This window comes from Diabrotica virgifera, chromosome 1 (assembly GCF_917563875.1).
Source record: "Diabrotica virgifera virgifera chromosome 1, PGI_DIABVI_V3a".
In the NCBI taxonomy this organism is placed as follows: Eukaryota; Metazoa; Arthropoda; class Insecta; order Coleoptera; family Chrysomelidae; genus Diabrotica; species Diabrotica virgifera.
Genome location: NC_065443.1, coordinates 108839181 through 108858041, shown reverse-complemented (window position 1 = coordinate 108858041; position 18861 = coordinate 108839181). Strand labels below are relative to the sequence as shown.

The 18861-nt window shown below is 33.7% G+C and overlaps 2 protein-coding genes across 4 annotated transcripts in view; one reads left to right on the top strand and one right to left on the bottom strand.

Annotated features, from left to right (window-relative positions):
• The window catches only part of LOC114326950 (uncharacterized), a 308181-nt gene that overhangs the window by 189755 nt on the left and 99565 nt on the right, over positions 1-18861 (top strand). The gene's annotated exons all lie outside the window — the stretch shown is intronic.
• LOC126889869 (uncharacterized) lies at positions 3902-17884 on the bottom strand. Its single transcript, XM_050658556.1, has 3 exons — positions 17680-17884; positions 15279-15405; positions 3902-4113 (listed from the first exon to the last, which is right to left on the bottom strand). Exons 1-3 carry the CDS (start codon positions 17768-17770, stop codon positions 3993-3995), a joined length of 339 nt encoding a protein of 112 aa, XP_050514513.1. The 5' UTR covers positions 17771-17884; the 3' UTR covers positions 3902-3992.

The window sequence follows — 18861 nt, the reverse complement described above, 5'->3', positions numbered from 1 at the left end:
AATATGTTCGATTTCTTGTTAGAAATAAAAATTTTTAGTAGCTCCAAGATTACACAAAATCTAGGCATGGGATAAAAAAGTTTATTTGAAGAAAGTTTTTTTTTTCTTCTTAATGGCGGTACAGGCTCCTTTTTTCAATATTTTATTTAGTTATAGAGTAATTTCCACGTACTAACATATTTCTGAAATTGGGTGGGGGGAAATTGGCTCGTTTTTTAATATTGTATTTAATTACAGAGTAATTTCCACATATTAATATATTTTTCAAATTGGGCTCTGTATCGCCATTCTTTATCATATTACGAATATGTGTGCCAAATATCTCGACAAAATATTCAAAATTAGAGCCGCAATCTTGGAACGCGTTTGTTGCTACCTGTTGATCGCTACTGTAGCCTTTTACCGTTACCCGTTTTTTTTTATGTAATTATGTTTATTTACAATCTACATCATTTAAAGAGTATTAAGTAAATTTTTTCCATGTTTTTGGTTATGAAGAAGAGACTTCCAATGATGTCTCATCTTATTCTATTTATGTTTAAAGTTTTAAAATAGGTCCTGAGGCCAGGTTCTATCTAGTCTCCTTGTGACAGGGCCATTATGAAATAATTCCCTTACTAATTCGTTGTCATGGTGAATGGTACGCTCGTTTTGTGATTCCGAGGCTCGATGGATTTCTTCTCTAATGAAAGGTATATTTAAGTCTTCGTGAAGTGTTTGATTAGTTACATACCAGGGTGCATCCACTATTGATCTTAGAACTTTCGACTGAAATCTTTGAATGATATTCAGTGATGTTGACTTTGCACAGCCCCAGAGGTGTAGTCCGTAGTACCAAATAGGTTTGATTATTGCTTTATACAGAAGAATTTTGTTTTGGATGTTGAGTTTTGATCTGCGTCCAAGGAGCCAATACATTTGCCGAAATTTCAAGTCTAGTTGTCTTCTTTTAGTCTGTATATGTTTTTTCCAAGTAAGACGTTGGTCAAGATGGAGGCCAAGGTATTTGGCTTCTGTTACTGTTGGTATTCGTACATTTTCCATTCTTACAGGTGGGCATGTGTTGTGGCGGTTTGTAAACGTTATTTGAGATGATTTTGTTTTATTTACTTTAGTTCGCCATTTTGTGTACCATTCACTGAGTATGTCCAGATGGTGTTGCAGGTCTTGTGAGGCTTGTATGTGATCTTCATTTACTGCTAGTATTGCTACGTCATCAGCAAAGGAAGCGATCGTAGTATTAGGAGACTCTGGTATATCGGCTGTGTAGAGTGAGAAAAGCAGAGGTCCGAGAACACTACCTTGCGGAACTCCGGAGTTAATAGGACAGAGGCTGGATTGTTGGTCTTTGAATTTTACTGAGAAATATCTATTTGATAAGTAGGATTTGATTACCGTTACCCGTAGAAAAATTATTTTTTCATATTTAGAAAGACTGAATTTTTATACACATTCAGAAAGAAAAACAATTGTCCGAGGACAATTAGGGACGAAGTTAGCCCCCCCCCCCCCCCGTTTTTTTCTCTTTTTTTTTAAATTAAATTAATAGTGTAAATTTTCTTCTTTATTTACTTTAGTTCTTCTATTAGTTTATTTTCAAATAATATACCAGTCTGACATTAATGTTGTTTTTGTAACTGTTCCATTTCCTCACACTGTTTCTTTATCCACTTATTTTTTGCCGTTCTTATCTCCCTTCTTATTAGACCACCAAATATTTATTTTTTTATTTAACGTTTTTTCTTTGTTTATCTTATCTGGTATGGACAGAATATGACAAAACTTGTGTTACAACAAAAATTATCTCTTCTTCTTAACGTGCCCTATCAAGTCCCCTTGACGTTGGCGAGAAACTGTCTCTGTCTTGATGATGACTGTCCACTCCCTGATATTTTTCAACCAAGAGGCCTGCTTTCTACCAATTCCTCTGCGACCTTCGATTTTACCCATCAAAATAACTTGAAGAATATTATCTGGGTCTCCCCTTACTATGTGACCATTACTTTCAAGTTGATCTTTCTATATTTCATGTTATCAAGCAGCTCGCGGCCATCATTTGCTCTCTCAACCCGCCGTTACACGCGTCTTCTATTGTGACGTGGTTGCAAGCGTATGAGCGTCGCCCTCACCTACATAAGTTCGACTTATTTCGAGGAAGAATGAATGTCAACATGTAGAAATATAAAATAGGTTGTACTCACATATTATAGAAAGTCTCGTAAACCAATTTTTTTTATTAATTTAACAAAACAAAAGTAAAAATAATATACATAGATCAAAAGCAAGTTTTCTTAATTTTCAATTTCAGCAAGCCACTGAAGAAATTAACGTTCTTTACGCGAATTCATTTTACTGAAAATACAAATTAAAATTAACAACTGTTCTGAAGCTATTTCTTTGTGGTATTTATGTAATTAACTATTAATATTTTGTATTTTGATAACGACGTCCGAGGTGGAATTCGAAACGTCAATAAAATCAATTTTTCAAGTTAAATTGTGGCTTATTTCCCAATTAGAATAGGTAAATTTAAAAATGGGTTCTTAACCAGTGGCGCACCTAGAATTTTCCTCTGGGGGGGAGGGGGGGGGGTTAGCTTGGGCACCGAAAGTTTTTTATATTATTTGTGAAAGACAAGTTACATTTTCCTACTTTCTTTTATATATATTTCTATATGCTCTGGGTGGGATTTTAACCCCCAAACCCCCCGCTCGGTGTGCCACTGTTCCTAACCTAATCCAAACAATAATATTTTAACTAAACCTACCTAAATATTAAATAAAAACCTAAAAGTTTCTTTGAGATAACAGAAACGTGATTTCACCGTGATTGCACGCGCAGTGAGGAGTTGTCTCTTCTTTCAACTATCACACAGCACACTGACCGCCTGAAATATTCTATAACTTTTTCATACCCTCTCATGAACCATGCTAAAGGCATTCCTGGGTGCTTAAGGTTATCGTATTAGTTTACACAATTTCATTGGTTATAAACAAATATGGTGAGGAATTCCCTCATAGCGCGTGTAATGGCGGGTTAAGGACTGTCACATTTGTCAGCATAGCCGTCCATGATATTTTCAGTGTACGTCTATGCAGCCACATTTCAAATGCCTCCAAACGATTAATGGTAAAAATGATCTAGTTTTATGTATAACATGAGCTACTAATGAAACTCTTCTTCTTCTTCTTCTTCTTCTTCTTCTTCTTCTTCTTCTTCTTCTTCTTCTTCTTTTAGCATCATAACCCTGGATGGGTCTTTGCCTGTCTGGCTATGTCCTTCCATTCTGATCTCTCGTGTGCCCTTCTTCTCCATTGACTTACGTTCATGGTTTTCAGGTCGTCTTCCACGTTATCCAACCATCTCGTCCTGGACCTTCCTTTTTTTTTCGCCTTTCTACCGGCTTCCACTGTAATATCTTCTTTGTCGTTTTCGTATCTTCTTGTCGCTGAATATGTCCCAGTCATGACAGTCTTTGATGACTGATGAAACTACTAAACTATAAACTTAAAAATGTTTGCTGAAGAGTAAGACTGGCGCCCTCCATTTTAGTTTGTTCAAGATCTCTGTCTGGTTTTATTTATCTAATTTCTGTTTTATTTTTCCAGCTCTCCTTCTTTCACGCCCAAATTATTTCAGAAAAAAATCTGTTTTAATTTTATTCCTTTTTCTGGCTCTCGAATCCCACCTTCTTTTTAGTCTCTTGTTTTTCGAGCTTACTTAACCGTTGCTCTATTCTGTTCTTCCTTCCTTCTTCTCTATTATATACTTTCTTCACATCCTTTCAAATTGCATACTAACTTCGACTATCTTTCCTTTCTAAAGCCGAGTTTAGTGTAGCAAGATTGGATATGTCCCAGCCAGCCATGACAGTATTTGATGACTGATGAAACTACTGAACTATAATCTTAAAAATGTTTAATTTCAATATTGCAAATATATTTAAATTTTATTTATTTACAAATCGTTCAGCTCCATTGAAAATAATCTCTTTAGAAAAACGCGGCAGGTTCTGGGGGGCAGCTTATATCTTGTTCGCAGCATTCGGGATAATCTTTAGTAAAATCTCTTGGCAGCAAAATGCAGGGAGGTTCAGTATCTGCCACACCACATCTAAAATAAAAAAGTTGATTAGTCTATGAAATTTTCGTGGTAACTTAAAATAGAATCCTGTGCAAACACTGAACATACAACTAGGTAGTATTGTGTGTTTTTATTAATATTTCACACACAACAATCTTAAGAGGAAAGGCGCAAAATGTCGCCTGTCAAAATTTTCAATGTGTTTTAAATGTATTAATTTTTTTCTAATCCTGAGAAAACTAATAAATATTTTTGAAAAATTTAAACGCAGAACGAAATATTACGTAATTACCGATAGGCGAGCGGGAAATATCCCTAAAATGACCAGGTACTGACCACGGAGAGGTGAATGGCTAATTTTATACATACTGTATGTTGTTGACGGTGCTGAAAACGAAAATGAGGTTTATTTTGAATTTCATGTGGGGGAACATTGCCAAAATCGCAATTTTACCCTAAAAATAAATAAAAATAAAATCATGTTTTTTTGCGTTTACCTCGCTACAACTCTGTTCCATTTTAATATTTTTTTCTAAAATTTTTACAGTATATAGCTCTAACATTTCTGAAGACAACGGTACCTGTTTTAAGCTTTAATTCTTATTCTGATAAAGGTTATGAATTTTTCAAAGGAAAAGGTGCGGATTTGTGCATTGCAAAGTTTATTCGAAAAAGTTGAGGGACGAAATTTCAAATTTAGCCTTTTAATTACGTTTATGTTAAAATAGAGAGTACAAAGAAGTTTTCGGGAAATTTTTAGATCAAAATGTTTTATAGAAAAAAAAAATAGTGCAACTTTTATTATCGACATTAGAAATCCCTAATATAACGGTTAATTTTCGAGATACTGGCCATGGGTGGTGAATGGCTAATTTTGGTCTTAGATTATGTTTTTGACGGTGTTGAAAGCGAAAATGAAATTTATTTTAAATTTTAGGTGGGGGAATATTGTCATAATCGCAATTTTGCCATAAAAAGGAAAAAAAGTGAAATCACGTTTTTTTGCATTTAACTTGCTACAACTCTGGTCGATTTTATTATTTTTTTCTAAGGTTTGTACACTATATGTCGCTCACTTTTTTGAAGACAACGGTATCTGGGTGCAGATTCGTGAATTGCAAAGTTTAATCGCAAAAGTTGAGTGGCAAAATTTTAAATTTATCTTATTAATCACATTTATGTTAAAACATAGAGTACAAAGAAGTTTTCTGGAAAGTTTTAGTTACAAATGTTTAATATAGAAAAAATGGCGCAACTTTTAATATAGACGTTATACATCCCCAAAATAACGTTTATTTTTCGAGATACTGGCCATGGGAGGTGAATGGCTAATTTTGCTCTTATTTTATATTTTCGATGGTGCTGACAACGAAAAAGAGGTTTATTTTGAATTTTATGTAAAGGAACATTGTCAAAATCGCACTTTTAACCTAAAAATGAAAAAAAAGTGAAGTCACGAATTTTTACCTTTAATTCACTACAACACTGTTCCCTTTTAATATTTTTTTATAAAATTTCTACAGCATGTATTTCTCACCTTTGTGAAGACAATGAAAGTAACTGTAGCCTTTTAATCTTTTGTTTAGAATAGTTATGAATTTTTAAAAATATAAGGTGCAGATTCGTGAATTGCAGAGCTAAATCGCAAAAATTAAGTGACAAAATTTAAAATTTATCTATTTGATTACGTTTATTTTAAACCATAGAGTTCAAAGAAGTTTTGTAGGAAGTTTTAAGTCAAGATGTGTTATAGAAAAAATATGGTGCAACTTTTAATTTTAAGAAAAACGTGGTTTAACTTTTTTTTTATCTTTAGGGCAAAATTGCGATTTTGACAATGTTCTCCCACCAAAAATTCAAAATAAACTTGCTTTTCGATTTCAGCACCATATAAACATAAAGTAAGACCAAAATTAGCCATTCGCCACCAATGATCAGTATCTCGAAAAATTAGCGTTATTTTGGGGATTTATAACGTAGATGTTAAACGTTGCACCATTTGTTTTCTATAAAACATTTTGATCCAAAACTTTCTAGAAAACTTCTTTGTACTCATGTTTTATTTTTTAATTTGATTTAAAATCTATATTTCAAATTTTATCAGTCAAATTTTGCGATTAAACTTTGCAATTCACGAATCTGCACCTTGTACTTTAAGAGATTCATAACTTTTGATAGAATAAGACTAAAAGCTTAAAGCAGAAACCATTGTCTTCAAAAAAGTGAGCGATATATAGTGTACAAACTTTAGAAACAAATATTAAAACGGACCAGAGTTGTAGCGAGCTAAACGCAAAAAAACGTGATTTCATTTTTTTTATTTTTAGGGTACAATTGCAATTTTGACAATATTCCCTCACATAAAATTTAAAATAAAATTCATTTTCTTTTTCATCACTGTCAAAAACATAATCTAAGACCAAAATTAGCCATTCACCACCCATGGTCAGTATCTCGAAAAATAAGCGTTATATGGGGATTTCTAATGTCGACATTTAAAGTTGCACTATTTTTTTTCTATAAAACATTTTCATCTAAAACTTACCAGAAAACTTATTTGTACTCTCTACTTTAACATAAACGTGATTAAGAAGCTAAGTTTTAACCTTCGTCACACAACTTTTGCGATTAAACTTTGCAATGCACAAATCCGCACCTTTTTCTTTGAAAAATTCAAAACCTTTATCAGGATAAGAGTAAAAGCTTGAAACAGGTACCGTTGTCTTCAGAAATGTTATAGTCTAAGAGCTGGGAGCGGATTTTGTGCGTGATAAGTAATATGGAAAAACTATACGGGGATATGTTGAATTAGTTGTGTACATGACTTTCACCAACGGCCGGAAACGAGAGTTGGGGCCGAGGGTAGTTATAAGGGGTCAAAGTCGCGGATTTTATTATTTTTTTTATGACGCTCATGATCGAGATAGTGCACCAAAATTTGGGAATAAGTAGGTCATGACGTACCTAAGTAAAATCTCTAGGGGCTCAACGCTGCGTGGCCGACAAAGGGGTGGGTGTAGGGGTGAATATAAAAAATATAAGGGGTTTTTTGCGACGTTCGTGATTGAGATAGTACACCAAAATTTGGGTATAAGTAGATCATGACATAAATAATTAAAATCCCCAGAGCCGGAAACCAGAATGGGGAAGGAAGGTAGTTAGTTATAAGGGGTCAAAGTTCCGTTTTTTATTATTTTTTTTTGTGACACTCATGATCGAGATAGCGCGCCAAAATTTGGGAATAAGTAGGTCATGACGTAACTAAGTAAAATCTCCAGGAGTGGAACGCTTCGTGGCCGACAAAGAGGTGGGGCAGGGGTGAATATAAAAAAATGTAAGGGGTGTTTTGCGACGTTCGTGATTGAGATAGTGCACCAAAATTTGAGAATAAGTAGACCATGACATAATAAGTAATATTCCCAGAGGCGGAAACCAGAGTGCCGGACGAGGGTAGTTATAAGGGGTAAAAGTCGCGGTTGTATTATTTTTTTTTGTGACGCTCATGATGGATATAGTGCACCAAAATTTGGGAGTAAGTAGGTTATGACGTAACTAAGTAAAATCTTCAGGGGCGGAACGCTGCTTGCGGTACAAAGGCGTGGTAGGCAGGGGTGAGTATAAAAATATATGGGTTTTTTTTTGCCGTTCGTGATCGAGATAGTGCACCAAAATTTGGGAATAAGTAGATCATGACATTACTAAGTAAAATCTCCAGGGGCGGAACGCTGCGTGGGAAACAAATGTTGTGCCGGGTCACAAAAAAAAATCACACTCCGACTTTGACCCCTTAAAACTACCCTCATCCCCAACTCTGGTTTCCGGCTCTGAGGATTTTACTTAGTTATGTCATGGTCTACTTATTCCCAAATTTTGGTACACTCTCTCGATCACGAACGTCGCAAAAAACCCCCTATATTTTTTGTATTCACCCCTGCCCCACCCCTTTGTCGGCCACGCAGCGTGCCACGCGTGGAGATTTTACTTAATTACGTCATGACCTACTTATTCCCAAATTTTGGTGCACTCTCTCGATCATGAGCATCACAAAAAAAAATAAAAACGGCGACTTTGGCCCCTTATAACTACCCTCACCCCCAACTCTGGTTTCCGGCTCTGGGGATTTTACTTAGTAATGTCATGATCTACTTATTCCCAAATTTTGGTCCACTACCTCAATCACGAACGTCGCAAAAAAACCTTTATATTTTTTATATTCACCCCTACCCCCACCCCTTTGTCGGCCACGCAGCGTTCCGCCCCTAGAGATTTTACTTAGTTACGTCATAACCTACTTATTCCCAAATTTTGGTGCACTATCTCGATCATGAGCGTCATAAAAAAAATTATAAAATCCGCGACTTTGACCCCTTATAACTACCCTCGGCCCCAACTCTGGTTTCCGGTAGTTGGTGAAAGTCATGTACACAACTAATTCAACATATCCCCGTATAGTTTTTCCATATTATTTATCACGCACAAAATCCGCTTCTATCTCTCCGACTATTAGAGCTATGTACCGAGAAAATTTCAGAAAAAAAAATTAAAATTGAACAGAGTTGTAGCGAGGTAAACGCAAAAAAGGTGATTTCATTTTTTTTTATTTTTAGGTTAAAATTGCGATTTTGACAATGTTCCTCCACATAAAATTCAAAATAAACCTCATTTTCGTTTTCAGCACCGTCGAAATTATAAAGTATGAATAAAATTAGCCATTCACCCCTCCGTGGTCAATATCTCGAAAACTAAACGCTTTTTTGAGGGTGTCCCGCTCGTGTACGAGGGCCGAAAGTCCCTTAGAATAAATAAAAAGTTTTTTTTTTCAATGAAATATTTGCTATTAAAAATCACACAAAAGTTTCTTTTATTTTCACCCTTTTATTTTCACCACTATAACTTATTAAAATAATCATTATAGAAGTTTTCAGGGACTTTCAGCCCTCAGTAATAATGTAGTCTTTCACTATGCGTTTAAATTTTTCAAAAATGTTTGAAACACATTGAAAATTTTGACAGGCGACATTTTGCGCTACTTTAGCTATTTGGATAGATCATCCAATATTAATAAATTAATAATCATTCTAGATTACTTGTATTTTTTTTGAAAAATTATTTTTGATTGAATATTTTCACGGCCAACTTAATAAAATGTCACTTAATTCTTGTAGCAATTACACACGGCGCACATCGCGCCGTGTGTGCGCTGCGTGTTCGTTAGATTAGTACGTGTTTTCAAGTAATAGAGCTCTGAGAGGTCTGCAAAATCGCACCGAAGTAGGAGCAGGATTCTGCCAAATGATTTTTAATGTTTTGCCATCAATAGAAACCGCCAGCCTCACCAGAACAATCGAGCTCATAAATACACTGGGCGTCAGAGAAAACGGGCATCCCAAAAAATGGCTCATTTTCGATGTCTCAAATTTCCTAAACCTGTTGTCCGATTTAAGAGGATCGGTACGTATTTTCGGCTGCAATGCTATTCAAATGGGGATTCATTTTTTTCGAATCCTGAGAAAACTAATAAGTATTTTTGAAAAATTTAAACGCAGAATGAAAGATTACGTTATTAGCGAGGGCCGAAAGTCCCTGAGAACTTCTATCATGTTTATTTTAATAAGTTACAGGGGTGAAAAACTAAGATAAAATTTAGTGTGATTTTTAATTTCAAATATATCATTCAAAATAAACTTTTTATTTATTCTAAGGGACTTTCGGCCCTCGGTAATAATTTAGTCTTTCATTCTGCGTTTAAATTTTTCAAAAATATTTATTGGTTTTTTCAGGATTCGAAAAAAATGAACACAATGCCGTGGTAATATTTTCCAAATCTATCTTTGTCTTACAACGCACTCAGCTGAATATAATATTGTCAACATATATTGTCAGTCAGACACTGACAATCAGTGACAATTTTAAATATTTGACATTGCATCGGGAATATGTTGAGTTATTGATTAAATATTATTGATATATAGTGTATTTGATAAATAATTGATTTAAGACGTGAACTTAATCAAAAGTTATTTATTCTTTATTATTTGTGGAAGATCCTAGCAGAGAATACATCAGGATAATATATTCTGTGTTCCAAGTATTTTGTTGTTAAAGATGTTCAGAATTGTAAGCGTTCCATAACTATATATTATTAAAAAATCACTTTAACACTTTTCCTCTTTTCTCGATTGAGTATTAGTCTTTGTTGTACAAATAAATTATTACAATCACTGAATACATAGTTAGTGAAAAAATTATCACATTTATTAACTGAATTAATAATTTGCAATTATAAAAATAACAGTTACCCAAGAACATTCAAAACCCATCTCTTTAGATTAATGATGACATTTTTAAGTAGAATGACATTCTAATAATGTTTACATATCCATACCAGTGTGAATTTTACTACACGTAATTTGCCGTGTAAATACAGAAAAAGTAGGGATACACGTAAAATATTTGCGAATTATGTACCCATAGCCTTAAGTGATTTTTTAATATTTTATACTATACCTTATTCTTTACCCGTGTTGAGCTGCCCCCCCCCCCCCGACTTGCAAAAATTAAAAAACAAATAGCCCTGATTTATGAGCTCTCATATTCCGCAAACTAAAAATTTTGAGCTCGTTCCACTGAGCAGGAATTTAATAAAATAGGAATATTGAATCGGTTTTTGCGGCAGAATTACGAGCTATTTATGAGCTCTTGAAATTATATAGTTTCGATTTTTGAGCTCATCCCCTTCACCCCCAAACAACCCTTTAATTGATTTAACTTAAGAGAAAGATGCTGAGAAAACTTAAAATATATCGTATTGCGGATATAATTCCTATAGCTTATATACTCTAGGAATAAACTATTAAATCAAGGGCATTTCGATTATTGAGCTACAACCCCTTCGCAAGAAAACCACCCTATCTTCCCGGCTTAAGAGAAAGTTGTACTTAAAATGCGTTAAACTAATTATTTGGCGACTACATATCATTTAATATTTTATAAGCTTCCAAATTACGCGCATTTAGATCAGTAAATTGCAATTTATTTTGTATAGTGCAGTCACTGAAGGTAAAAATCAACGATTACCTTCAATTTCGGTGAACCTTCATCGATTTTCACGAAAATTGGTCAGTGGTTAGAGGATACGTCAAGAAACAAAGGTGACATGGTACCACCTTGCGCCTTTACCCTGAGGGTGGATACCGCCCCTTCTCGGGGGTGAAAATTATTTTATAAAAAATAACTGCACAAATCAATAAAAGAACAAATTAAAAGCAAAATTTATTATACAAAGTTAATAAAATAAGTCAATACTTTTTAAGTTATTAAAGATCAAAGATTTTAATTATTTGTGAAAAAAATGCATGTTTTGTAGAGGTTTTTTGTAAATCACTGAAAAACTGTAAGTTTTTACAAAAAAGTTAATAGTAGTTTAATTCGTATAGCTTATATTCTAAGAATAAACTCTAAAATCACGCGTCTTTCGATTATTGAACTACAACCCCTTCGCAAGAAAACCATCCCTTATTCCCGGCTTATGAGAGGGTTGTACTTAAAATAATTTAAATTAATTCTTTGTCTGCTATATATTGTTTAATAATTTATGAGCTCGCAAAATATACGCATCTCAATTATTGAATTGCCATTTTCTTTCTATAGTGCAGTCACTGAAGGTAAAAATCAACTATGACCTTCGATTTCGGTAAATCTCCATTCATTTTCACGAAAATTGGTGAGCGGATTTTGATACTATCAACTTTTTCTGGATCTTATTTTTGATGGGTATTTCTAAGTACTTTGACAAGTATTTAGTACCTAAGTGTTATAAAATGCATCTTTTTCCCGTTATTTAAGCTTGAACCCTTAGATTTGAACAGTCGCGGAAAAAAATATACATTTAATTACCAATAACTTACTTTAAATTAACATTAAAGGTTTTTCAAGTAAGCAATTTATTATATTCTTTATTAGCTTCAATTTTAGTGATGAAAACTTTTTTGTAAAAACTTACAGTTTTTGAGTCATTTATGAAAAATCGCTCTAAAGCATGCATTTTCTTTCCAAAAATTAAAATATTTGATCTTTAATAACTCAAAAAGTATTGATTTATTTTAATCACATTATATAACAAATTTTGCTTACAATTTGTCCCTCTCTCGATTTGTGGGGTTATTTTTAATAAAGTAATTTTCACTCCCGAGAAGGGGTGACATATACCCCAGGCTAAAACCCCAAGTTGTTATTGTCAATTCGTGAAAATAAATGGAGATTTACCGAAATCGAAGGTAATAGTTGATTTTTACCTTCAGTGACTGCACTATAGAAAGAAAATGGCAATTCAATAATTGAGATGCGTATATTTTGCAAGCTAATAAATTATTAAACGATATGTAGTCGCCAAATAATCAATTTAAATTATTTTAAGAACAACTCTCTCTTAAGCCGGGAAAATGGGGTCGTTTTCTTGCGAAGGGGTTGTAGCTATGTAATCGAAAGGTGCGTGATTTAAGAGTTTATTCTTAGAATATAAGCTATGCGAATTAAACTACTATTAACTTTTTTGTAAAAACTTACAGTTTTTCAGTGATTTACAAAAAACCTCTTCAAAACATGCATTTTTTTCACAAATAATTAAAATCTTTGATCTTTAATAACTTAAAAAGTATTGACTTATTTTATTAACTTTATATAATAAATTTTGCTTTTAATTTGTTCATTTATTGATTTGTGCAGTTATTTTTTATAAAATAATTTTCACCCCCGAGAAGGGGCGGTATCCACCCTCAGGGTAAAGGCGCAAGGTGGTACCATGTCACCTTTGTTTCTTGACGTATCCTCTAACCACTGACCAATTTTCGTGAAAATCGATGAAGGTTCACCGAACTTGAAGGTAATCGTTGATTTTTACCTTCAGTGACTGCACTATACAAAATAAATTGCAATTTACTGATCTAAATGCGCGTAATTTGGAAGCTTATAAATTATTAAATGATATGTAGTCGCCAAATAATTATTAGTTTAAGGCATTTTAAATACAACTTTCTCTTAAGCCGGGAAGATAGGGTGGTTTTCTTGCGAAGGGGTTGCAGTTCAATAATCGAAATGCTCTTGATTTAATAGTTTATTCTTAGAGTATATAAGCTATAGGAATTATATCCGCAATACGATATATTTTAAGTTTTCTCAGCATCTTTCTCTTAAGTTAAATCAATTAAAGGGTTGTTTGGGGGTGAAGGGGATGAGCTCAAAAATCGAAACTATATAATTTCAAGAGCTCATAAATAGCTCGTAATTCTGCCGCAAAAACCGATTCAATATTCCTATTTTTAAGTAGTGGGGGGGCTGACTCAGCCCCCCCCCCCCCACTAGGGTATTAAATTCCTGCTCAGTGGAACGAGCTCAAAATTTTTAGTTTACGGAATATGAGAGCTCATAAATCAAGGCTATTTGTTTTTTAATTTTTGCAAGTGGGGGGGGCAGCTCAACACGGGTTTATTCTTTAACAATATCGCTGTAATAATATTGTTGCTATACCGGTAATTTGTCATTATATACTGGGTATACCAATCAAACTAGGTTTTTTTTCTCAATTTTCACAACACCCTGTGAAATATTCTAGACTTTATAAAATACAGTAGAGTCTCTCTATAACGAACACGGGTATTACAAGGTTTCGCTTGTAACGAGAAACACTAGATGTCCCATGAAATTCCTATTGAACTATAGCACCTCTATAACGAGGCATATTTGGTTATAACAAGGAAAAATGAAATAGAAGAATATGTTTCTTTACCTGTTTTCGGCGTGGTGATGGCCATAAATAAATACCATAACTGCCTGTATACAGGAATGCCCAACATTTTTGTGTGCTTATTGAGACTAGTGCTGTAATAAATTCCACCGCCGGTAATAAACATCTTCCTTCATGTTCATCTATCGGCCGATATTGAATATTGTAGGAAGTTTACAATTTACGATGGCCAACGTAATTAGACACAACGCGATTAGACAAATTCTAACCTCACTCTGACACTCGCGGTGCTTACCACAGCATACACTCGGCTCAAATTAGCGTGTACCAAAAATCCCATTCACAGTGCACGCAAAATAGTGACGTCACTGACTTGATGGCGTTTAACTCGCGTGTATATAACTTTTTTATTTGCGTACAAGTTAGCGTGTACCTAGACACAACGTTTTTTAATCTATACCGCTTTTTATCACTTTTAGCATTTTCAACCCTTGCCAATATTAATTATTTAATAGTTTCAAGTTAAGCAGAATCATAACAGATCCGTGGAATAGACCTACTGGGGAAATCACGTTAAAAACGCACTAAGTACACTACCTTAAAGGTAGCGTGGAAACGTGTGCATATGACGATTACAACTTTTTGAATCGTTTTATCTCAAAATCTGTGGCTCTTAAAAAAAGGATTGAAACATTTTTTTATAGATAATTATCTAAATTACATTTTTTGTTGGAACTAATTTTATGATAAAACTTACCGTTTCGCTGAAAATCGTTAAAAACCCTTTTTGGTGACCTTTGACCCGCGTAATTTTTTTCCTCGGATCGTATTCATGTGTACTTTTTAGATGTCATTAATGATGGTATTTTGAACAATCCTGAAAATTTTCAGCTGGCTGCTAATTTTTGTAACCTCGGATGTGTAAGTTGACCGGAGTATTATGACATTTGGTAAGATAAAAAAAAAAACTACTTATGACCGGTTTTTTGCCCGTAGTTTATGGCCCCTTAGTGAACTGGGTTTCCAACTAGGGGGGCGCGCCCCTCTTGGGGGCGCGAGACTGTTGCAAGGGGGGCATGCAGCTGTAACAATTGTTTATTACAAGTAGGAAATTGTAACAAAATGTCTGAAAATTAATTTAAAAAGGGGATAAACACTATTAAAAAGCAAATTTTATTATTTTTTATGTAGATTTTTACATGATATTGTATATTATTCTGTAGTGCATCAAATAAATTATAATATCAGTTGAGAATTTATGAAATTAGATTCAAAAATCAAGGGGGCGCAACAATTTTTTGTTTTTTCCAGGGGGGCGCAGGTACAAAAAGGTTGGAAACCACTGCCTTAGTGCGACTATTGGTCCATTCTGTATATTTTTATGCACTTACAATTCCCATACACATTATAATTATATTATGTAAATAGTCAAAAATAGTTTAAAATATCTTACCCCGACATAATTATCTGTCTATCATCTGAACAACGTAATAGAACACATTCGCCTTTTAGTTGCCTCTGTTCGCCCAATTTCATGGAACCTATACCGTCTTCGGTTGTATAGCAGTCGCCAAGGTGCTCTAAAAAGCAGAACATACCATGATTTGCAGATTTAACTAAAGTTCTTAACCCCTAACCATTGAAGAGAAGAATCTTGCAAAATTTATAATATAACCTCTCAATTACTATTAGAGACCGACCGATTAATCGGCTTCGGCATCGGCTTCGGGCATCCTCGGCCAATATTTAAACCTTCGGCCAAAATTCGGCTTCGGCCAAAACGAAGCCGAAGGTTTCGCCGAAGGTGGAATAATAAAGTGCTCTGAGTATACTATACTAACTATACTATATAAATAATCTCTAAACAATATGCTTCGGCGAGCCTTTGATACTTTGAATAATATCTACGCCATATTTTATACCCTAATAAACTAAAACCCTAAAACGTTTTACAAACTTTTAGGTAGTAGTAGTAGGTAGGATATAAATTTTAACAATAGGCCAAGATGTCTCAAAGATCTTCATTTGAATATTTCTCACGTAGTAAAATTCTGAGGAACTATAATAATTTTATTGTATTTGTTAAAACTCAAGATTACGGGTATTTTGACTACCTAAATATTAATGGCAAAACATCGACCATCCACTATCCCTACTATAAATGCAAATATTTAGTCACCTTCGGCTTAGGCTTCGGCTTCGGCCGAAGGTATCCTTCAGGCCGAACTTCGGCATCGGCTTCGGCCAAAAAAATCACATTCGGTCGGTCTCTAATTACTATTCTAATTGGGAAATAAGCCACAATTTAACTTAATAAATGATTTTATTAACTTTTCGAATTTCACTTCGGACGTCGTTGTCAAAATACAAAATATTAATAACAGTTTAATTGTTATTTAACTTTAACTACACTCGGGTGCAAAAAAATCGATCCACTGAAAATTTGGTCATTTTTGATGTCTCGAATTTCCTAAAGCTGTTGTCCGATTTAAGTGATTTTTTTACCATGTTATAGCCTTATTCATTAGCAAAATCGCTGTAATACTATTGTTGCTAGACAGGTACACTGTCATTGTATACCGGGTGTACGAATCAAACTGTGTTTTTTCTCACAGTTCGCATCACCCTGTGGACTATTCTAGCGTTTATAAAATACTGAAATTAAAAGCCAACTATAGCCTTAGGTTTTCTTAACATTCTGTTTTTAGGTTCATTCGCTTATGTTGGATAATAAAAAAGTTAGGTACTTTAACAACTAGCCATGTTCTTCATCAGTACAGGGTGTTTCTAAATAAGTGCGACAAACTTTAAGGGGTAATTTTACATGAGAAAATAATGACAGTTTGCTTTATAATCATATTTTTTCATATTCTCTTTTTTTACAAACTGACGATTTATGTATTGCTTTAAAACCAGTTAAGGTATGCAAAAAAAATTGGTGGGCTTTAAGACGTAGTTATTGTACATTTTTTGACATACAATTAAGAATTTTATATTCACCATTGGTGTGCATACGGGTAATATGATCGGTGATAATACCCGTTTGCGCGCTAATGGCGAATATTAAATTCTTAATTGTATGTCAAAAAATGTGCAATAACTACGTCTTAAAACCCACCAAATTTCATTGGCATATCTCAACCGGTTTTAAAGCAATAAAATAAATCGCCAGTTTGTAAGAAAAAATTCAACATCCCGTATCTCGGAAACGAAGCGTTTGCGGACATATGATTATAAAGCAAACTGTCATTATTTTCATGTGTAAAATTACCCCGTAACGTTTGCCGCACTCATTTTGAAACACCCTGTACTAATGACGAACATGGCCAGTTGTTAAAGTACCTAACTTTTTTATTATCCAGCATAAGCGAATGAATCTAAAAACAGAATGTTAAGAAAACCTGAGGCTATAGTTGGTTTTTAATTTCAGTATTTTATAAACGCTAGAATAGTCCACTATAGGGTGATGCGAACTTTGAGAAAAAGACACAGTTTGATTCGTACACCCGGTATACAATGACAATTTACCTGTCTAGCAACAATATTATTACAGCGATATTGTTAATGAATCAGGCTATAACATGGTAAAAAAATCACTTAATCGGACACAGGTTTAGGAAATTCGAGATATCAAAAATGACCAAATATTCAGTGGATCGATTTTTTTGCACCCGAGTGTATATTTAAAACAATCAACAATTTAACTTACAAAAATGATTTTATTAGATAACGTTTCGACTTCCACTTCGGACGTCGTTGTCAAAATAAAAAATATTAATATTTTGTATCTCATATTTGTTAACAAATATGACATAATTAACCATGCGTAAAAGCTTATGTTAAAATCATCGTACCTGTTCCATTATCAGAAAGTATTATTGCTTGCCAAGCTTCTACGTTAATAACTGTAATTGCCACAATCAGTAGAATTAAGTAACCCTTCATCGTAAATATGGACGTAGCCTTCCCAGGTAGTCCCTAACTAGTGTACTAGAGATATGATATTCGAATTTATTTATATGGCATTTCCTGAATCGGATCTTATTTTTCCTATTGTTGTATTATTTGATTAAAATTTCATCATTTAATTAAAAAATTAATAACGTTTTCATTTTATTATAATGAGTTTTATCTTTGTTTAAAAAAATGATTATTTTTTGTTGGTAGTAGAATCAAATATATGCCAAAATATGTGCTAAAATAATTAATAAACGCCTACGCTAATAAACGTATGAGATTCTGATATATAGTGGATCCCAAACCCTTTTTCAGCGCGTCATTAATTTTGATATAATAGATAGAGGATTTTAAAAATGTCGAAAATCACATTTTAGTTGTTAGACAATCTGACAGTTGTCAGAATATTTATATTTATATAAACATCAATATTTATGCAAATGTTTGTCAGAATATTAATATTTAAAATATTTTAATGTAATAATAAATAAATATAAAATCAAATTTCACTATACAATGTCCGAATACATATACCAGTGACATAAAATATTGATATTTACGTCGCTGAAAAATACTAACCTAGAAATTACAATTGTCATTTTACCATATGATCGATTATTTTTGTGTCTAATTATCTTTACTCGCCTCATTGATTGGTTATCTATTTAGAGTATTGTAATCGCCAACCAATTACACATATATGTATAAATCCGTTTTAATATGCAAGTACCCGTCATTCAAGTTCAATGTATAATAATTACAGAGGTACGTTTTTTCTGTCACTTCCAACTGTAATGCCTTAGAGAGAATTCGATATCTGTGACGCACTGAAAAAAGGGTTTGGGACGATCTATACTCCAAGGGAATAAGAAAATATACCATGTTCGAGACACTTGACCAGCCAGGTTGCATTTGTGATGTCTGGTATCTCCTAAACCTGTTTTCCGATTTAAGTAATGTTTTAATATGTTATCTGTTATAGCAGCGATTCCCAACCGGTGGGTCGCGACCCACCAGTGGGTCGCGGACAGGTTTCAAGTGGGTCGCGGCTTGGCTCTTACTTCTTCTTCTTGTAGTGC